Source organism: Harmonia axyridis, chromosome 1 (genome assembly GCF_914767665.1).
Source record: "Harmonia axyridis chromosome 1, icHarAxyr1.1, whole genome shotgun sequence".
NCBI lineage: Eukaryota > Metazoa > Arthropoda > Insecta > Coleoptera > Coccinellidae > Harmonia > Harmonia axyridis.
Window position 1 is genome coordinate 61,594,419 of NC_059501.1, and position 20,900 is coordinate 61,615,318.

Consider the following 20,900-nt stretch of genomic DNA (forward strand, 5'->3'; position numbering starts at 1 on the left):
GACAGCGCCCCCCATTTTCGAGATTTTTTTTTATCCATTATATTTTCTTATAGTGTTTTTTCTTCATAATTTACGTCATATATTTTCGTTAGAGTTTTGAAATAATACACAATAATATAGATATTTACTCATTTGATTAAATATTATTATTTATATAAAAATAAAACAAATTCCAAATAGGTACCTACATCTAAAAAAATTCATATATTTCTACTTAATTTTTGAAAATACTGAAAATGTAAAGTATTTTTTCGGATAATTGACTAGAAAATTATAATCGACAATCACAATTATGTAAGTACGTTGTTGGTTCAAAATCTCGCTTTTCTTGATTTTAATTCGGCAAATGAATCCACTAATTCCGAGTAATCTAAGGTACATGTCACTTCCCTTTCGATTGCAAGGATTGATATATTTGATAATCGCTCTTGTCCCAAGGAGGAACGAAGATACGACTTTATGAGTTTTAGTTTGCTAAAGGAACGTTCACAAGTAGCAGTTGTCACTGGCAAAGTCAGAAATATTCTCAAAGCCATTTGTAGATTCGGATAAATATTCTCAAGAGTGAGATCATATATACCTTTCAATATTTGTAATGGTCCCATTTCGATAAAGTTGTCTATAATTAGGTTACTTTAAATTTGAAACTTTTTGGTAAGAAAATTATAATTTCTGATTAAATAAATAATTGAATACTCAATGCACCCATATCTAATTTTTTTTTTATTTGAATTGGTCTATCTCAAAATGAAAACTATAAATTGAACAGGGAACACGAACCATAATGCCAATTTTGCAAGCCCAGGATATTTTTGATTTATATTTAAAAATTTTTTTTTCATGTATAATTTTTTTTCAATTTACCTGAAATACCACAATTTCTTTGGATAGAATTTAAAATATACAGAAACTCGAAAACACAGTAAACACTCAACGTAGTTTGAAATAAGTGTATACTTTTCGCCGGAATAAAAATGTAGCAATATTCAGATGTCCCCAGGAGCGTACAAATACTGGGGGTAATTAACCCCACCTGAGATTTGCAAAATATAAAATTTCAGAATTCGCAAGACGAAGAACGAATATTTTCCCATAAAATGAACGAATAATCATTTTACTCTCTTTTGAAATCGACACGGCAGTAAAAAATCGGACCCTTTTACGGTTTATGAGTTTATTACCGCTTTCAAGATTAGTACTTTTATTGCACTACGAGCTCGTCTATGTCCGGTGTTTATTACTTTCCCATTATCTATCCGCTTTGTCGGCGTTGCTTCTATCTCCCATCTCACATCTGTGATTTTTGCGTTCGTCATCGGTATTCACTCACCCGTTTTTTGTATCGCCTGGTGTTCCAATATTTTTTTCTTTTGATATTTTTGGGCGCCCCTACGAACCTTGCGCCGGTGGCGAGTGCCACCTTCGCCACGCCCTAGATACGGTACTGAATGGGTTATATGAGTCCCGGGTGATTTTGAGTTCAAAAATTAGGATTCCATTTTTTTCGAAAAACTCAATTTTATTAATTTATATCGAAATAGAATAAATATTTGAAGTGATTTATTTGAACGACATAATTTTAGACTACTTTTTCACGGTGGGATACATACGTCCCACCAGTATGTATTCACGGTTTATATACGTCCCAATATTATGATGAATTAAATGCTTGAAAAACTGAAAAATTTGTTTATTACGGTAACAGCCAAGAAAAACAACAAACAATATCAAGTGAGTTTACGAATGGTAAGAAGAAAAACATAAATTGCACAGCGGAATATCACAACCAGAACACATTGTTTTGGTTCTCTTTTCCAGCTTCTTCTGCGTACAATTACGGCATCTTCTTCTAGTAGTTGTCAGAATGGGTAAATGATCCCCAACGTTTACGAAATTTCTTGCATTTACAGTTGATCTCCCATAGGAGCGTTTTCTTACTACAGACGTATTTTTACGACCAGTTGATATCAATGCCTCTGAAAGATTCACAAGGAAATTGAGAAATGGTAAATCAGGTTTTTTGCAGAGGTCTTTACAAATGATCCAAGCATTGACAGAGGTAGTCAGAAGGAGCTTGTAGAAAACTACAGTGGACTCTCGATAAGTCGAACTCCCAGGGACCACATAAAACTGTTCGACTTATCTATAGTTCGGCTCACCAAACGTTCGAGTTATTGAGGTGGGAGTTCGACTCATTGAGGGAAAAACTCGAGGTAATACATATTGATCATCGTTAGTCAATGAGAAGCAAGCGTATATGTATTTTACATTTAATGAAAAATATGTATACATACATTGTACATATTCTAATCACATATCTTCATAAAATTCATACGGGTTTAAAAAAATCATTAATTTTCATTTGCTTTAAACGTTTTTTTTCCAATTTGGAAACGACCGAAGATATTTCATTTAGTTTCCTGAAAATGTCGTATTCGATATCTTCAGAACTTTCCAGAAAACATCTGATCGTATCGATAGCTTGTCTAGCTTCTTGAACAGTTGGTGGTGTAGGTGGCTCAATTTCAGGGTCCTCCAAATTGTCCAAACCTGCATCGTCTTCTTCTTCCCTTCCTAACATTTCACGTACGATGCTTTCATCTGTAGGTGGAAAGCATACCGGTAGATCACAATACACCTCCACAAATTCGTTAAAGTTTGCATCCACATCAAATACAGATGAAAGGATTCCCCATCCATCAATTTCCACTTCTTCTGGATTTTCCAGCGCTGTGTCTGATTCATCGGTGGTAATCACGTCGAATCCACATGCAGAAAAACAATTCTGAATTGTTCGAGGGCTCACTTCATCCCATGCCTTCTTGATGAAATGTAGAGCTTCTAATACATTTATTGGGACTACAGCACGATTTTCCTGTATTTGTCGAAGCACATGGTTTACTACTTCAGTACGGTATTTAACCTTAAAATTTTTAATGATTCCCATATCCAAGGGCTGTAGTTTCGATGTCGTGTTCGGTGGTAGAAACTCTACTTTTAACGATATAAGAACAGGCAAGGGATTATGAGCTGGACAATTGTCTATGAAGAGAAGAGCCCTCTTCTTTTTTTTTGTCAACTCGTTATCCCACTTTTGCAACCATTCTCTAAAAATAATTCCAGTCATCCATGCTCTAGAATTCGCAGTATACTCTGTAGGAAAGGTTTTAACATTTTTGAAACAACGGGGCTTCAGCGATTTGCCTATAACGCATGGTACATGTTTCACTGAACCGCTCATATTAACAGCAAGCAAAACAGTTAAACGTTCTTTACTTTCCTTACCACCATGACAATCTGTGTTTTTGAAATCTAATGTTTTGTTGGGTGAACATCTGTAAAACAGCCCGGTTTCGTCTGCGTTGTAGATCTCATCGGATGTGTACGTTTCCAATAAATCCGATAGATGAGCTAGCCATTCAGCACAAGTGTCTTCATTAACGCTAGCACTTTCGCCTGACAAGGTTCTTCCAGCAATTCCGTACCTTTTTTTAAAATTGGATAGCCAACCACTACTCGCTGCAAATTCGTGGCCTAGGGAAGATGCGAATTCCTTCGCTTTCTGTTGAAGAAGTGGTCCATTTACTGGAATATTGTTTTTGCGCGTTTCCTGGAACCACTTTATCAAACATTTTTCAACATCTGAGTGCTGAGGCAATTTTTGACGGTACCGGTGTACTGATTTTCCTTCTGCAGTGGAAGCGATGATTTTCATTTTGTTTTTGATGATGGTTGACAGGGTAGATTTAGGAATTCCGAACTGGATAGCGATGAGGCTTTTACTTTTTTCGCCTTTCTCTACTTCCCGAATGAGTTCCAGTTTATCTGCTACTGATAAAATTTTGAGTTTTCGCGGAGCCATGATTTATAACGCTCTTGGCACACGATGGCTTCATAAACAAATAAGGAATGAATTGAACTAATGTCCCTCGACTCCTGAGCGGTTGAAGAACACATTATGATGGCTGCCACTTGTGGTGATTGGTTTGCGTAACGAATCCTTTTCGCTTTCATTCGTGAGATCAAAAAGTTCGACTCATTGAGGCGATGGTGGTCAGGAGTACGACTCATAGAGGTGGAGATTTCCGCAGAGCCCTTCCAGCAGTTCGACTCATCTATTAGTCTCTTTAGTCCCAAGAACACTGTTCGACTCATTGAGGTGAAATTACATAGGGTAAGATACGCAGGAATCGGGACTGGAGAAACAGTTCGACTTATCAAAGAGTTCGACTTACCGATGTTCGACTTATCGAGAGTCCACTGTATTTTGTTCTCATGGCAGTTACTGAGAACCATTACCTCTTTTGTATCCTTCCAGAGAAATCCAATGCTATTATTATTGTTCTGCATGGGCGCCCGCAGAAATTTTACTCAGGGGGGGCAAAATGAAAATTATTGAAAAACAATAAGGCGTCCATGATTGTCGTAGGCGATATTAGTATTCCGTTTCTTACTATTTCTGTATTTATATTCTTAAATGGGAGGAGGACTGTCCAAAATAAAAATTATGAAGTTTTCCACTTCAACATTTTTTTTTTCAACATCAACAACATAGGGTTATGTAAAATAATACGCTAACTCTTTTCAAAATGAGTCACATTCAATGGAACAATTTACAAAAAAATAAATATAAAAAATATGGAGAAAGGAATGAAATAATTATTATAATTGCTAATAAATAAAGAAAAATCAACTAGTATATATATATATACATATATAACTATGTTTATAAAAATAATAAAAGAATAATAAAAAATCTTGAAATAAATACTGAATGACGCAAACAATAAAGTTTAAAACATGATACTAAAATATGATTCAAAATAACACAGAATTGCTCCAGAATGTAAAAACAACAAATAAGTATGATATGAAAATTAACAAATCATGAATTGCAAAAAACAACTCATAAAAACAATATTAATTCTGAAGACAAAATACTTAATCGCTATACAACATAATATTGCGCTGAAACTACGCTCTATAGTACAAGTAGTACATGGAAATGTAAGGAGAAGAATAAGGCATTCTTTGATAGCAGGAGAAAATTTACATTGTCCGATAAGATCTTCAATTTTTATGTTTTCATCCATTTGTGATTTAGATAAATACTCATTCCAAATGTTCAATTCACTTTCTAAATTTTCAATGTTATACATATTGCCGACCTTAGATGCGAAAGATTCAATATCTAGTAATTTTGAATTCTTTGGCAAAAAATTGAAGAAAGAAAAAAGCATTTCATGTTCTTTCGAGAATCTCGTTTCAAGGGCTGAAATCAAATGATCTAAATATGGGATGAATATAGATTTTTGAAGTAATCTTCAGCTGAATCTGCTTTATTATTAGATCTGTACATTTGTCTACCGCAAATTCGTTGTTTTCCAATCTAACGTTTTTGACTACCTGATTTTGCATGGTCAATGTAAAATGTGCTTCACGACACCGTGGACCCCCTTCGAGACCCCTGTGGACCACCGGGGGTCCGACTGGACCAAATTGGGAAACACTGAAAATTTTTCAATATTCATTTCCTTCGAAATTTCATTTCCTTTTTATTTTCCATCTTCTTCAATTTATTATTTCCTTGGATATTCCAGTTCTTGATAACATGCCATGTACACAGCAGACGTCTAGGTTTCTATGTGTTTCTGTAGACATCTTTCTGTAGAAGTCTTTTTCCCCATTGACTGCTGTTTAAGTTGAGCGCAGTAAGCCAAGTCGGGATAGTTCCCAGCTTCCATCCATGTAGGGCGTGCCTGAATCACACAATGGTGTGCGAACATATACTGTCCTTCATTTACATATTAATTCTTTAGTCTACAGTAGGACACGTCGAGTGCCTGTCCTTGAGAGAATACCTCTTTTAAGGTATGGGCCGCAGTGTCACATAGATCGTGAAATGCAAATGCAATACGCATTGTGGTCATTGCGGTATATTGGGTGATTAGGGAAATCTGGGATTGGATTGCATCATAAGCAGTCATACCCTTCTCGCCGCTTTTGTGGTCAAGATGTAATATAGGGCGTAGGAGAGCTGACCTAACGTCTAGCGCCCTGTTCAAATACTCTGCCACTACTCGGAGTTCTACAGTTAACTCTGCAGGTACGGGTAGAAGTTGATAACCAGCTTCTGCAAACATAGCATTAGTCCTATTTTTGCACCATTCTTTAAGTTGTTGGGGAGAGGCTCCATGCCTAGTGAAGGAGACACTGCCCATCAGTGCACAGTGCATTATTCGTTCAATTGGGGCACGTATATGTCTTATCTTTGCGTATTCATCAGTATAATACGAGATCTTCCCTGCTAGTGCCATATCAGCAAAGTTTATCTGCTTAAATATTGATTCTGGCACCATGGATAGCAGACAATTAAGGTAAAAGGAGATAACTGATTCCTTGGTTTCTTTTGCGTCGATATTTGTGGCATTCGAATCCAGTCCAACAGACCGTGGAAAAGCTGCACAATATTGTTTTACTAGTGCACGACATTGGCCTATAGTGATTTCTATAACTATCACTTTATCGTCGAGACCAGTTTGTACCAGTTCATCTGCGGCGTCTATGAGATGAGGTATTTCTGTTCTGGGACAATCAGGTCGGTTATTCTCAAGAAAATTAGGAAGGCCTATCTGGTGAGTTGCAGTTGTAACATTTGCACCAAGGGCATAGGCTATGGTTTTGAACGCATTAGCTATTATATCTAGTTGAGCGACAGAAGTCCCATAAATTAGATGACCTTGAGCATTCATACTAAATTGAAAGTAGACTATGAAGTTTCTGGAGGCCTTTTTTGCCGGATCTTTTACTGGAGGATATCGACTGAGTGTTCCATTTTGTATATCCTCCCCCCTGTCTGAGTGGCATTCGGCAGACTTTTTGCCCAGGTGTCATTGTCTATAACTTTGGCTGCGCCACAGATTTGCTTGTTGTCCAGGTGGTTGAGTGGATTCTGTGGAGTCGACATATTTTAAGATGAGAGAAGAAGATGTTAACTAATGTTAATACTGCTGGTATTTGTATTTTGCTTGATAAATTTATCAGGCCACTGAGTAGCTCACTAACTAATACCTACTTAAAATAGATTTTCTAAATATTAGACTTTATTTGTCATTATCTATTTTAAGTAGGCTTTACCAGGAGATTATGTTATCTGTGGAATGAATAAATGTTGATGTAACAATATTCACTCCTAAAAAAGGAACAAGTGTTTCGCCCATTCGTCCTTCATCGAATACTATTGTGGGCAATGTTCCGTTACCAATATTCAAGAGAAAGTCTAGGTAGGCGAGATTTTCTGTGGATCTTTGCGGCGTAGTTAAACGGAAAATTTTGAATAATTTCCACAGTCGAGATGCCTTCAAAGATATACACACAACGTCGTGCGCAGAACGTGTTCTTTGAACTACCGGCGCAATCTGTCTGAAATCTCCGCAACATATGAAGATTTTGTCACCGAATGGTTCGACAGAATTCATAAGATCACGTAGGGATCTGTCAATCATTTCGAAGATGTATAGATGCGCCATAGGAGCCTCATCGAATACAATCAACTGAGCAGCTCGGATGAGTTCCGCTCTTTGACTCCTATTTATAATACCTTGATGTGCCTTGACCAAGGTCGAGTGGAAGACGAAACATGCTATGCGCCGTTGATGCACCAGGAATGTTTACAGCTGCAATTCCGGAGCTTCCAACAGCGATAGCAACTTGATGACGACTTCTTATGTCTGCCAAAATTACTTTTATCAGTTGAGTTTTTCCATAACCCCCGGGGCCGTCTAGGAAAATAATTTTAGATAATTGTCTATCTGCGTTTGCCGCAGTTAGGAATCTTACGTGATCGAATACTCTGCGTTGATCGGGAGATAGTTTTGGTAACCATTCCTCGACAATTTTTTTTTGCATATTTTTGCCGTAAGCGAGCAGTTCCCTGCCAAGCTCTGTCGTATTATATTCTACGTAAAAGGTAAACCTTGATCTGTTAGGCAGGAGCCTTGTTTACGAAGGCTTCGGTCAATGTCAGTAACGATAATTTATAGGCCAATTCATGATCGAGTGGGTGCCGTTCTAAGTGGTCTTCACATAGTGCTTCACGAAAATCTTTCCATAGCAGAGCTGCTGGAGCTCCCATGTTGCACAGAAGCACAAAGAAAGATCTCAGTCTTGGTCCAACCATGAAAATTGAGGCTTCGCGTAGCGCTTGGTGGTATTCTTGCTCGTCGTTTACCAGCCCTAGGTGTCGAGCAAATTCTTGGAATGTAACGTAACGAGGTATTCGTTTTCTCAAAAGGTCATCGTATCCTCGACACGGTATAGTCATCAAAAGAAGACGAAGATAATAAAGTTCGCCTCTATTAGGGGATACCCAAAGAATTCTACACACTTTTTCGTTGCGTTGGCGAAACGTTATAAAGTGTATACCATCTTGGTGGTTATACACTGTGACTTGTGAGTTGGATGGAAGTTTGGTATGAATAATACAATTATCGTAAGAAGCTTGATACGTCAATTCGTCGAAAATAGAATCGTTGGAAAATAGACGTTGGAAATATATGAGCAATTTCGAACTTGATCGCTGTATCGCTTCTGTCAAGTTACCCGGCCAGAAGAAAGTGTATTGTTTCCCTTCTAGGTGTATCGGGAGACATTCTACAGTCGGTACGGATCTGCAAAGATCATAGCTGAAAAAACGCCAACAAGCGTCACTTGCTCCTAACATTCTTTTTGTTACATATTCCTTAATTTCGTCGTTTTGCTTACCCAAATGTGTTATCGTTACATTTTGTAGAGAACCTCCTTTCATCAAATATTTAAATAAATATTCAATTACCCGACGGGTGGAAGCTAATTCCACATTAATGTGAGCTTCGTATTTCAATAATAGAGCAGGATTGTAAGGTACGACCCAACCGTCATGAATTTCAATAATTCTATTCCTGCATTTTATTTCACCCTTGTTATTATAATTTCTTTTATACTGAACAAACCCCCTCTCATCTGTGTGAGTTGTTTGTTCGTTTCGTATCGGATAAACAATATCCTTTATCTGAGTCCCAACATAAAAAGTCAGTACGATGATTTGTACCACAAGGGCCGTGGATAATATGTTGAAGGACTAAAGATCTAAGTCTTTCATTAGCAATGTTCTCGGACGGTAAGGTTGCCCATATAATGGAATCGATATCCGTTGCTTGAATTGGTTCTTCTCCTTCGATTTTGAAGACGATATGGGCATGAGCTAAACCTCTCATTTGCATTTCAATGACGTGCACAATATATGCCGTAGTTTACAAAGAATACGCCATTACGAAGATCGAAGTTTGATATGGAAAATTCTACAGGCTATTGACGGATTTATACGTCCGTTAATGCACGATGCTTTGTGTTCCGCCCATTGTGCACTATAGATGAATGTTACGAAAAATGTCGGACGTCCCTTACGGGATACAAGTCCCATGGCATTTTCGTAATGAACTTTCATATATCTGGGTCCGCCTGTAAAAGTATTTGGGAGATAAATTTTACCTGGTTGTACTCCACCTTCACCTTGTATAGTTTCATCGTTGGCGATATCTGTAAGAACTTTCCGTCCTTTTAGTTCATCTAGAGGTCCGACCCGCAGAACATTAGCAATATTCTTATTCAATTAGGATTGCTCTTGGTATCGTAATATTTCCTCTTCTTTTCGGGCGAACATGTCGACTTGCCAGGCTTCAGATGCCCTACCCAATTCAGAAAAACGAGGTTCTGAAAGTAAAAGACATCTAGAATATAGAAGAGTTGACAATTTTTGCCCACGGTTGTCTAAACGACCAATATGCCAACCAGGGGTACCTTCGGGATAAAATAACGGGTACTGAAATGGTTCCATAAGAGGACTGAACACATTTATTGAAGTTGGTCGTTCGTTGCCCTTTTTCCAGATTGACAATCTTTTTGGGTCGCTCAATGTCTCTTCTGTACTAAGAATAGCGTGTATTTCGACCCCAGTCTGTCGATCGCCAAGTCTTGGTCCATGTGTCGATCTATTTGTAACTTCAAATTCTAGATGTGCATGTCGTCGGTTGAATGCAGAACTATACTAAGTCCGAAATTCATACTTTTCAGGAGACACATTATTTTGAATAAGTCAAGAGCTGATTAAAAATCTTCAAAAATTCTTTCATTTAGACATTCACCTTCAATATCCTGATTGTTTTGTGAGTTTCAAAATCCGTTCAAATTGTAATTTTTGAAAAATTGGGACATAATATAGTTTTGTATGGACATACGTTAGTTCTTCATATTCGAACTATTCTATGTCCACAATAATACACCTATAGCGGGTTTCACGAAGCCTCGATTAGCTTAATTGTGGATTTAATTCGAAGGTTCCATCAAAAATGAACTGGGAATCGACATAGAATCGCACTAATTAGGCAATTATGAGCTGTCAAAGCTTCGTGAAACCCATCATTAGAATACTATGAATAGTTTTCTTCTTGAACAAACGAACAAGATGAAAACGGAGAGTTTTGGTTGAATATAATATTTTTCACGTAATGGTCATGGTAAAGTTGAAATAAAGGATTCAAATATAATTTATTAACTAAATCCTATACATTTGGATTATTTCAGTCTTTTAACGAAACAGTCTTGAAAATATTAAATAAACATCTTGTGAGATCAGAAAGAATAAATTTCATCTGAAATTTGAAGGAATGTAAATTAAACTCTGCATAAAGTAAAAAAATATTAAAAATAACAAAAAAATTGTTGTGAGATCATTATTTAGTGATGAGCATCAGCTAGATATGATTAGGAACTTTCATTGCTCATTATCTTCTTCATCCATTTGGTGAGTTGTAAATGGTAAGTCTTTGAAAAACTCGTGATAAACTTGAGATATAACACCTTTGGCACAGAGAAATTGTAAATGGTCATACTTTTTTTTTTGTTAATGGTAACTTTGTTGGATAGAGACGCACGAGATCAATATCGTTTATACTGCCGATGGATAAACGTTTTCTCCCACGTTGAGCTAAATTTAGCTTTCTGAACTGGTCATCTTCATATCCTGTCTTGAAAAACAAAAAAAAAGGAAATTCTGGATTGAACTCGATTATTTTGAATTTGCTAATAAGAACCTTGTTATTATCTTCATCTTTGTCGAAGTTAATGGCAATTTTGGATTGAAGATTTTTTAAATCAAATACAACTTCTTGAGATATTTCATGAACTGTATATAAAGGACGTTTCTTTTTAGCAGTTCGTACTACAGAGTACCACTGCTCTGGCGTATAAATAGGAATATTTCGTGCTGCTTTTTCAATCACACTGTGAACACTATCTCCTTCACTTTGGGTGTGTCCTGCTTCCAAATAGGTGTGTCGTATTTTGATATTGAATTTCATAGATGCATAACTATAAAACGCAAACAGGAATTTGTTTCGGTTCTGACCCGAGCAATTGTCAGAGAAAAATGAAAATTCAGTGATAGAATTGTCAATGCCAGCTTTTATAAATTTTAATAGGCAGCTACCTATTTCTGAAGAACCTCTTCGGGCAATGCATTCGTACCACATGAAACAATCACATTCCTTTGAAGATAAATTATAAACTGTGAAATTATAAGTCGATAATTTCAGTTTATAATATGTCAGACCCACATTAGATTTTGGAACAGGGAGCACCTGCTGCAAATCAAAGACGTCAGTACAATAATGGGGTTCGTTTTTGGCAAAATCTTTGGCGTCATTTTTCAATTTACGTGACAATTCTTTGTTCCTTTGATGCTGCTGATACCCTTCTTCCAACTCAGCTTTATTTTCTGCATTTTCATAATTATGGCAATAGTCGCATAAATCTTTTGGAACAAAGAACGAAAGATTACCTGCTGTCCTCCTACAAATATGGCATCTCCATCTTCTTTGGTGAATAGTCTCGATCCATTGAGAGATATCGATTTCCCATCCCATACTCCATGAGATGATATCTTTTGTATATCTACACTTTTGACATGGGGACATACTAGAGCTCCTATATCTGTCAAGATAAAGTCAGGATTTAATGGGGTGGTAGTTAGAGGACAATGTTGAAGAGGCTCTGACAAATTCCCTTTGACACAATCATCTTTATTAAGAGTCAGTTCTTTTTTATTGCACAAGATATTGTTGTCCTGTCTCTGACACCCATGGGTACTCCATGTATATGTTCCATTTATAGGTATGATAACATCTGACCTATGATGAGTAGTTACAAAGAGGTCCATCGAGATCTTAGGACTTCTCCAGGAGCAGGAAATTTGATGGAATAAAATTCCGAAAACTTGCTTGTAGATTCGTGGGAATGTCAGAATAACCTCTAAAGTAGGCGGATCACGATTTACATAGACGAGCAACGATTTTCCTGTTTTATAGAGTAACTCCGGGTTGTCTACATATATAGTTCCCGAGAACTCCGCATAGCAGTTCACCACATCAGATAAAGCCTTCCCAGGTAACAGATCAACATTTACTTCCCCTTGTAAAGCTCCATTCAACGCTCTTAGAAAGGAGTTTGGAATGATATTAGCCCATGAGGTCGCTAGATCTATGGCCATTTCATGCTTGGTGAGATCACAATTGAATCCTTGAAGTAAAACATCCAGTTTAGTAGTTAACTCATGATATGTTGCAAGCAGTTGTTTTTGGTTGATTTGGATAGAGTTGATCTCTCCTCTAGCAGTTGATAAACCATCATAAATCATCTTTTGATTTTCAGCCATTATACGAAGCTCTGAGTTGAGTTGAGTGATGGCATATGTGTCATAAGAGAGCAGCCCAGCAAGTGCTGTAACACCCATGACTCCTAATGCAACGACTACAGGAGCAACCCTTTTCTTTCTGTTATGAATTATTTGATCCGTAGAGGTAGATTTACCAGAAGCTGAGACCTTTTGGATGGATTGGACAACCTTCTGCCACTCTCTAGATCTTTCATATGCTCGAGACGACATTCTATTTGAGATATCCCCATTAATGTTTTTATGAGTTTGAAGTCTTCCGTCAGTCAGTATTAAATCCTTTAGATCCATTCTTCTATTAATGGCGCCAAGATTAGGTATCATATCAGACACTGTCTTTACTGTCTGCTGTATTAACCCGTCAATATACTTCTCTGAATCACATCGACTCCCAAAGAGAACAGAAGTAGGGCTCTTAACGTGCTTTGCTATAGAGTTGTAGACGGGCACAGAAATGAAGCTGTCATATAAGACAACCTTTTCTTTACTGTATGTCAAGATTCCATATGAGCTGTCTAAGTTGGCATTATGAGGGCTATCCCCCATCTCCTGGCAGTTTAGAAGATTGGGCATACCAAAAGATAAAATGATTATTAAAATCATGAGGCTTTCCATGGCGATATAAGAATGAATAAAGCTTTCAATTAAATAGTTGATGATATTTGATAGTCTTTTTGACTTGATTAAACTCTGTGTTGAATATTTGACGATAAATACTTTCAGTAGCAACACTTTCCATATTTTTCTCTTGACAGTATTCCAAGTAGAGACTATACATTCTTGCTACATTGAGTGTGGCAGGCAAATATTTCTTTTGAGTGCTTTTTCTGCAATAATGACTCTCTACTGTTTCGAAGGCATTAATGTGATGGCGAACTGAGTCTTTGACTGATTCGTCCAAAGCCGAATTTTTGCGAGCTCTTCCTCTTCTATCAGCTATTACTACTCCTGACATAGTCAATTTTGATACCACAGTACGTACCATTTGGCCACTGATACTCAAAGTATTCAGGAAGAACGTTTTGCATACAGAACTACTTTTTCCTTTTGACGGCAAATAATAGTTGAAAGTATAGTTTCTTTTACCTTGGCCACTATTCTCATCAACATTAATTTTTGTTTTCTTTCGTTGGCGATGTCTCTTTTTTTCTTCAGTGGCTACGAATTTGGAAATAAAATCACGTTGACGATTAATGTCTCCTAGTTCCCAGAAATTTGTGAAAATATTTCTCCGATCCTCCTCCGACAATTTTTCTGCACACTTTTTTCGGCAGTTTTTACAAGGTGGTTTCAGTTTCCTTTCAGACTGCAGGTTTCCTTTCCAGTTGATATATTCTTTTCCGGTATTCCTAGATTCTTTAATTTCAGATCTTCTCCATGTCTCAACACATCTTCGCTTTATTTTTGTTAACTTCCCATGGTTCTGGTTTTCACCTTCCTCATTATCTTCATGTCTTTCCATCTCTTCATGGATAGGTATGAAATCTGGATCACTGCTATCATGATCAGTTGCATATGGATCTGGTTCTGGAGATACTATGTTATCTCCATAGTAATTCACATTTTTCAGGATGGTTAAGTTTGACTGGGACTTTGGAGGAATGAATTCATTTCTTTTAAGAATATCGACATTGGTTAGATAATATGAGTCTGTACTGAAATTGAGACTTTCATATGGCAATAAATGATCAGGAATTTGAAGATCTGAAGATTTTTTCATCAGATGCTCCATTTTATCGGCATCCACTGGATCTTGACCTACGGGAACTGCAGGCAAAAGTAATAGAAATTTATATTTATGTATTGATTCATATATTATTTTATATTACAAACACTGAAACTTATGTGTTTTTAGGAAAAAACCTCCAAATTTATCATGACTACTTACCTACAAAATCCATCACTTGTTTTTGAACCGGAATCGTCTTAATTATGTTTGTTCTATCATTTTCTGCATCTGAAAAATTTAGATTATTCGTACGAATTTTGATTTTTTCTTGAATTACAAACCATGAATGATGGTATCCTCTGCTGCCAAGAGGTTGAGAATTTTCTGAGCCCTGCTGCAAGCCATACTGTTATATCAGTAATACGCAGAAGTATACTAAGTCCACTATTATCAGAGCTAGGTCCTTATGATATGGGTCAGAACTATGCTATGTCCACTCAATCGGTAGAAAGTATCATACATCCACACTGGTTATAGTTCTGCACTCAACTGAAGCGCGATTGAACTATCACGTGAGTTTAGTCAAAATTGAAAAAGTGGGGTAAGAATATCATTTGGACTTGCAATACTTCTGCACGAGATAGAGAGCCAAATCAAGTATCATTTTAAGCTATAAACCCATTTTCGGGAAAAATGGACATGTAATAGTTCTGCATTCAACCGACGATGTATGGACTGTTCTTGACCTAAAATTTTAAAATGAGGGATTAATGGATTAGTGGCATTCAAAAATTCATGTATTTGATCGATAACGTTTCGTTTAAGAGATCGTCCTTCTGCTAAATGACGTCTCTCTTCTCCATCATCGATGAAGAGACGAGTTCTGTTCACGAATTGAGCGAGATTTCCTGTAGTTGTGAATTTTTGACCTCGTGCATTAAGATTATATACTTGGTGATACATTCTCCCTTCAATTTTGAAGAATGATAGTCCACTTGGATGACGATATCCGCCACTAACTTCCGTGGCACAGAATGCGAACATATTATTATACGCTCGAGAACGATGTAGGAATTCTCGATCATTATAAAATGAAGCTGTAAGCGGAGCTAAATTCTGTACATTATATGCTCCATTGTTACAACACCATTCTTTTCTGTTCCTTTCTTCTTCATATAAGCGTGCTTTGCAGTAAGGACATTTATAAATATCTTTGTCTGAGAGACTCAACTTTTTCAGTTTGTAAGGCTCTATTAGATGAAGCAAACTTTCACTCCAATATGAAATTGGACCGTTATCTTTTAATAAACGCCGTATTTTCGATGGGACATGCCTCATTTTAAATTCATCCGAAATATTTCCTATGAATCGTTTTTGATATTCTTCGTTTTTTTTCAAATTTTTCGCTGAATGTCTTTGTGATGCATTTTTCTGGAACTCAGGATTAGTTCTTCTGTATATTTTGTCAGCTTTTTTCTGAACATTTGAATTATTTAAATTATCCTCTCCTTTTGCTGCTTTCAGAACTTCAGGATGTTTTTTAATATATTTTTTTTTTGGTGGCAGTAGCCTGTTGTTCCTGGGTAGTATCAAGAGATTTTGGTCTTCCACGTTTAGTTTTTTTTGGCCTTCCCCTTTCATTTTTGGTTTCGTTTGCTATTGATGTAAAACTATTTGATTTGGATAAGTGAGAGGTAGATATGATACTATCATCATTTGGCTCATAAGTTACGGACAAGTTTTCATTCATTAAAATAATATCCATTGTGTGTTGATCTTGTATTTCTGTCAGATGTTCAAATTTTAAGAGATCTATAGAATATTGATCATCATATTTTCCCTTCAGGGGAGCAATTCTTAAGAGTAATCGTGCAAGAGAACGGCTATTATTGCATCTAAAAATTCGTGCTCGATTATTTTTCTCGTTGATATCATGCTCTCGTTTTTCGTTGGTACCATGCGAATCGAAAAGGAAAAATTGTCCTTGTTAACGCCAGAAAGATACACAAACCATAAGGCCTATGAAAAGGTATCCAACATTGAGTTCTTCACTCATGTGGAGCTCAAGTGCATCTGCTAAAGATCTTACACTTTCTTCTACATCGGCTGCTGTTCCTGGCCAGAGACCGTTGTGAATATTTGTTACCCCTACAATTCTTATTTGTTCTCCCTGTATTCTTACAATTTTTTCAGATATTTCTTCAGTTTGCAAATATTGATCAATACCCTCAGTTTGTTCATTTCTTAGAGAACAATACAAACTGTTACCTGCATATAAGAGAGCATCGTTAGTTTCAGTGTTGAAATTTCCTCCTATCGATTGCTATGCAAATGCACAACCTGAGATAGCAACACATTGTTTTCCAGCGTTCATAAAAAAGAGATTAGTGTTTCCCTGATGGGTTGATCCAAATGCTTCACAAACGAAACTTTCCATCATCTATAAGTGAAAATTTTTTCACATCAGAAATTGGTTCGGGAAATGATTGTCTATTCATAAAACCGTTAAAAAAATTAAATGATTTTTGCATTTCTTTTTCGCATTTTGTGTCACGAACATGACAAACTAAATTCATCATCCCAAAAATTATTTTGAATCGAAGAAATCAAAACTACCCCAAAACTTAACTTTGAAAAACGGATATTAACTGGACTAAAGAGATTACTTAGCGAAAATCTAGCTTCCCCAAAGAGTTAGGCAAATCAGATACCAGATATGAAAATAATTTTTTGTGAACTGCCTTCCGGTGCTTTAGTATTGTGACAAGATATCGATGACACAAGCTGAGACCATGTATCTAACGTTTGAACTGAATCCAATTATAGAGTTATTGAGGTTTTTCGTACTTCAGAATCTTTAAACAGAGACAAGCTAGATGAAGTCTGTAACGGAAAGATAAATTCAACTATCCCGAATGCTCCATAAGAGGTGTTATCTGATTTATTCTACTCACTACATAAATAATGAGAAAGTAATGAGTTTAGTTAAGAGTATTGTGTTTATAAGATGTAAGCATGGTCGAATTGCTAATTATACAAGCCGAGAAATGACAATTCAAATGTTTCGATTAGAGATGCAGATGAAAAAAAAAGTGCCTAAGATACTGAAATGTTTCAATTCGAGATGTGAATGGAAAGCACCAAAGCTGCCCAAGACACTCAGCTAATTTTACTGCAAAAAAAAAATTGTCAGATAGTTAGATATATCCTTTGAATTGTAGCTGTTGAAAAAAAAAATTGAACAAATTATAATGTAAATCAGATTGAGTACTAAACTTTGAAGATTTATTCAGGAAATATAAAATTAACTATATATTGCCTGATGTAACATTTATTTATGTTATACAACAAAAAATCTTTTTATTGAAGAAACTATATTTAAATTCTAACATATTAATTACAATATGACGAAGACAATTTCTAATTTATCAAATTCCCGAAGTATTGACTCAAAAAATAAAAAGAAGTCTAAATCAGGAACCAATGATCCATTATTATTATTATAAGTAACATGCGTTGAAATTCATGAATATTTTCAGGAGAATGGAGGTTTTTCATTCACTTTTCTACATATATTATCCAACACAGCAATGTTCTGACAGATAGAAGTTTTAAAAGATAATTTTCAACATATTCACTAACACCTTAAAATAGAAATATTAAATTCAAAATGGCTATGTGGAGAGGGGGGGACATTGGGGCGCTACAAATATAATTAGCTCTATACAGGGTGTAACTGAATAAGTGTAAAACATTTAAGGAGGTGATTCCTCATCGAAAAAAAGATAGGATCTTTCATATAAAGAAACTTCATTGGAGCATCCCTTGTTAGGATACAGCCCCTTAAAGGGGGTACATAAAATTTGTATAACAATTTTTTTCACAAGCACTGAAAAAGTTACAATATTGAAATTAACCTGACGTTTTGTACTACCAAAAAGACACTTAGCCAGTAATTTATTTGGTTTACCCCATGGTTGTAAGGGGTGAAAAACGCAACCCCTAAAATTTATTTCCAATGTAACTTTTTGTCTTATTATTTGTTTACCATTCAAAAATTTATTTCCGATAGCCTGTTTCATTCTAAACAAAAAATGTCTCTTGGGTTTTTTGCCCAAAATAAACCAGTAAGCAGCAAAACATTATTTTACGAACAACTACAGAGATACATCGTCATAAATGCGAACTGGATTTATTGTTATTTTGTAGTTAGTACCTGCATTAAACGATTAAAGGGTAATAAACAAAACTAAGTTATTAATAACAAAACACACAACATGTAGAAATCATAGTGAATGTTCAATATGTCTACCTTCAAACATTACGCATGCGTCTAGACGTCGGCGCATTGAGCCACGTATTCGCTCAAATATTCCTGGAGTCTCTCTGATTACCCTGCACGCATCGATGATGCGGTTTCTTAAGTCCTCTACATCGCGAACAGGAGTACGATATACCAAATGCTGTGAATGGCCCCAAATAGAGAAATCGAGAGGATTGAGATCCGGGGATCGAGCGGGCCATTTATGTGGTCCTCCTCGACCTATCCACTGATTTGCATATGTTTCAGTTAAATGCTGACGTGCTACTTGACTAAAATGGGCGGGAGCCCCATCATGCATAAAAAACATATCCCTTCTGACGCCCAAAGGAACTTCCTCCAGCAGTACTGGATGCACTTCTCTTAAAAATTGAACGTATGCCTCACCATTTAATCGAGGAGGTAGAAAATGAGGCCCAATTAAATCATCCCCAATAACTCCGAGCCACACGTTAAGAGAAAACTGTTCTTGATGGCTAGTTTCGACAATAGCGTGAGGGTTTTCATCAGCCCATATGTGGTAATTATGAAAATTAATAATCTTGTCCCGAGAAAAACTACATTCGTCTGTGAATTCTATCGTCTTCAGAAAGTCACAATTTCTTCTAATCATTTCCAGCATCCAATTGCAAAATTCAAGACGGTTCGGAAAGTCCCGCGGTAACAGTGCCTGTACTCGTTGCAGATGGTAAGGGTATAAGAGTTGTTCCTTTAAAATTCGAAATACCGTCATATGATCAACATTTAGCTGGAAAGCAATCTTTCTAGTACTGGTAGTAGGTTGTTCTTCAATCAAATTAAGTACTGCTTCCTCAAGCTGTGGTGTTCGTATTTCTCGATGGCGACCACAATCCTGCGTTCTTTTGTCGAATGAACCATATTCTCGTAATCGTTGATGAAGTCGAGCAAATATTCTATGTGAAGGATGCTGCCGTTGAGGATACATTTCAGCATATCTTCTAGAAGCTTCTAACCCATTCCCCTGCGACAGACCGTAAACGTAATGCATATCAGCCATTTCCTCATTTGTGTATGCCATTTTATTAACAAGTGAATTATTAAAGTAACAAATTAAGAACAGAACAACAACACACAATTAGTATTAATTCAATTTCGAAAATTCCCAAACTGACAGCGTCATACCAATTTAATTGTCACTATCGCTAATAGCGACCTACTAGATAGATTAGTTTCGTATTTTCGCATTTATGACGATGTATCTCTGTAGTTGTTCGTAAAATAATGTTTTGCTGCTTACTGGTTTATTTTGGGCAAAAAACCCAAGAGACATTTTTTGTTTAGAATGAAACAGGCTATCGGAAATAAATTTTTAAATGGTAAACAAATAATAAGACAAAAAGTTACATTGGAAATAAATTTTAGGGGTTGCGTTTTTCACCCCTTACAACCATGGGGTAAACCAAATTGACACCCTAAAAGTTGTCTCAAAACCTACGTATGGTAGGGTGTAAGCAACTATTAAATATCAAGGTCAAAGGTCACAAAAATCGGTTTTTTGCGCTTTTTTGGAAATATCTCATTTCCTACGGGTTTTTTGCTATTTGTATTTATTATCAATTTTGTAGAATACAAAATTCTCTACAAATTTTGTCTGAGAAAATGTTTTATATGATAAACGGTTTTCGAGATAGAGGGCGGAGAGCGCGCGGCCACACCATCACTTCAGGTCAACCGGTGCCTCCGGTCGAAAACGCGCCATATATAGTTGATGAACTATCGATAAATCAATGATTATAAATAATTGTCAATTTTTATTAACTATTATATTATAATTCATCATTTTTTTCCTAACCTATCTACTTTTTATTCAGTATTAATTTATTTAACAACACTTTCCTGCCCATGTAATTGCAGAATTGTTAACGAAAATATAGGAATTATATTTAAATTTTGACCTAATTAATATTAATAACTTCTTACATGATGAAAGAAAAAACAAATAAATCATGAATTAATCTTTTTATTAAAAAATATCATTCAATTCATTTATTTTTATTGAAAGTAATAAAATTGAATAAAGGGTACAAAAACTACAATTTATAATTTTAATCATCTTCTTCCTCTTCATCGTCGTCTTCTGGCTGTTGGTAAATTTCAAACTGGTCTTCATTATCATCTTCAAC

At 36.1% G+C, this 20,900-nt stretch overlaps 2 protein-coding genes across 2 annotated transcripts; both read right to left on the reverse strand.

The window, feature by feature from the left end:
* Positions 1–1,737: 1,737 nt before the first annotated feature.
* LOC123672614 (tigger transposable element-derived protein 6-like) lies at positions 1,738–3,862 on the reverse strand. Its single transcript, XM_045606790.1, has 2 exons — positions 2,374–3,862; positions 1,738–1,976 (listed from the first exon to the last, which is right to left on the reverse strand). The coding sequence occupies exons 1-2, from the start codon at positions 3,860–3,862 to the stop codon at positions 1,738–1,740; spliced, it is 1,728 nt and encodes a 575-aa protein (XP_045462746.1).
* Positions 3,863–15,071: 11,209 nt separating this feature from the next.
* Positions 15,072–20,176, reverse strand: LOC123671613. The gene is made up of 2 exons (XM_045605582.1): positions 19,851–20,176; positions 15,072–18,651 (listed from the first exon to the last, which is right to left on the reverse strand). The coding sequence occupies exon 2, from the start codon at positions 16,074–16,076 to the stop codon at positions 15,096–15,098; it is 981 nt and encodes a 326-aa protein (XP_045461538.1). The 5' UTR covers positions 16,077–18,651; positions 19,851–20,176; the 3' UTR covers positions 15,072–15,095.
* Positions 20,177–20,900: the final 724 nt, after the last annotated feature.

Coding starts and splice junctions, on each gene's coding strand:
- LOC123672614 (XM_045606790.1), bottom strand. CDS start 3,862: ATGGCTCCGCGAAAACTCAAAATTTTATCAGTAGCAGATAAACTGGAA. Junction 1,977..2,373: donor TTCCAAATTGGAAAAAAAAC/GTTTAAAGCAAA, acceptor TGAATCTTTCAG/AGGCATTGATATCAACTGGT.
- LOC123671613 (XM_045605582.1), bottom strand. CDS start 16,076: ATGAAAGGGGAAGGCCAAAAAAAACTAAACGTGGAAGACCAAAATCTC.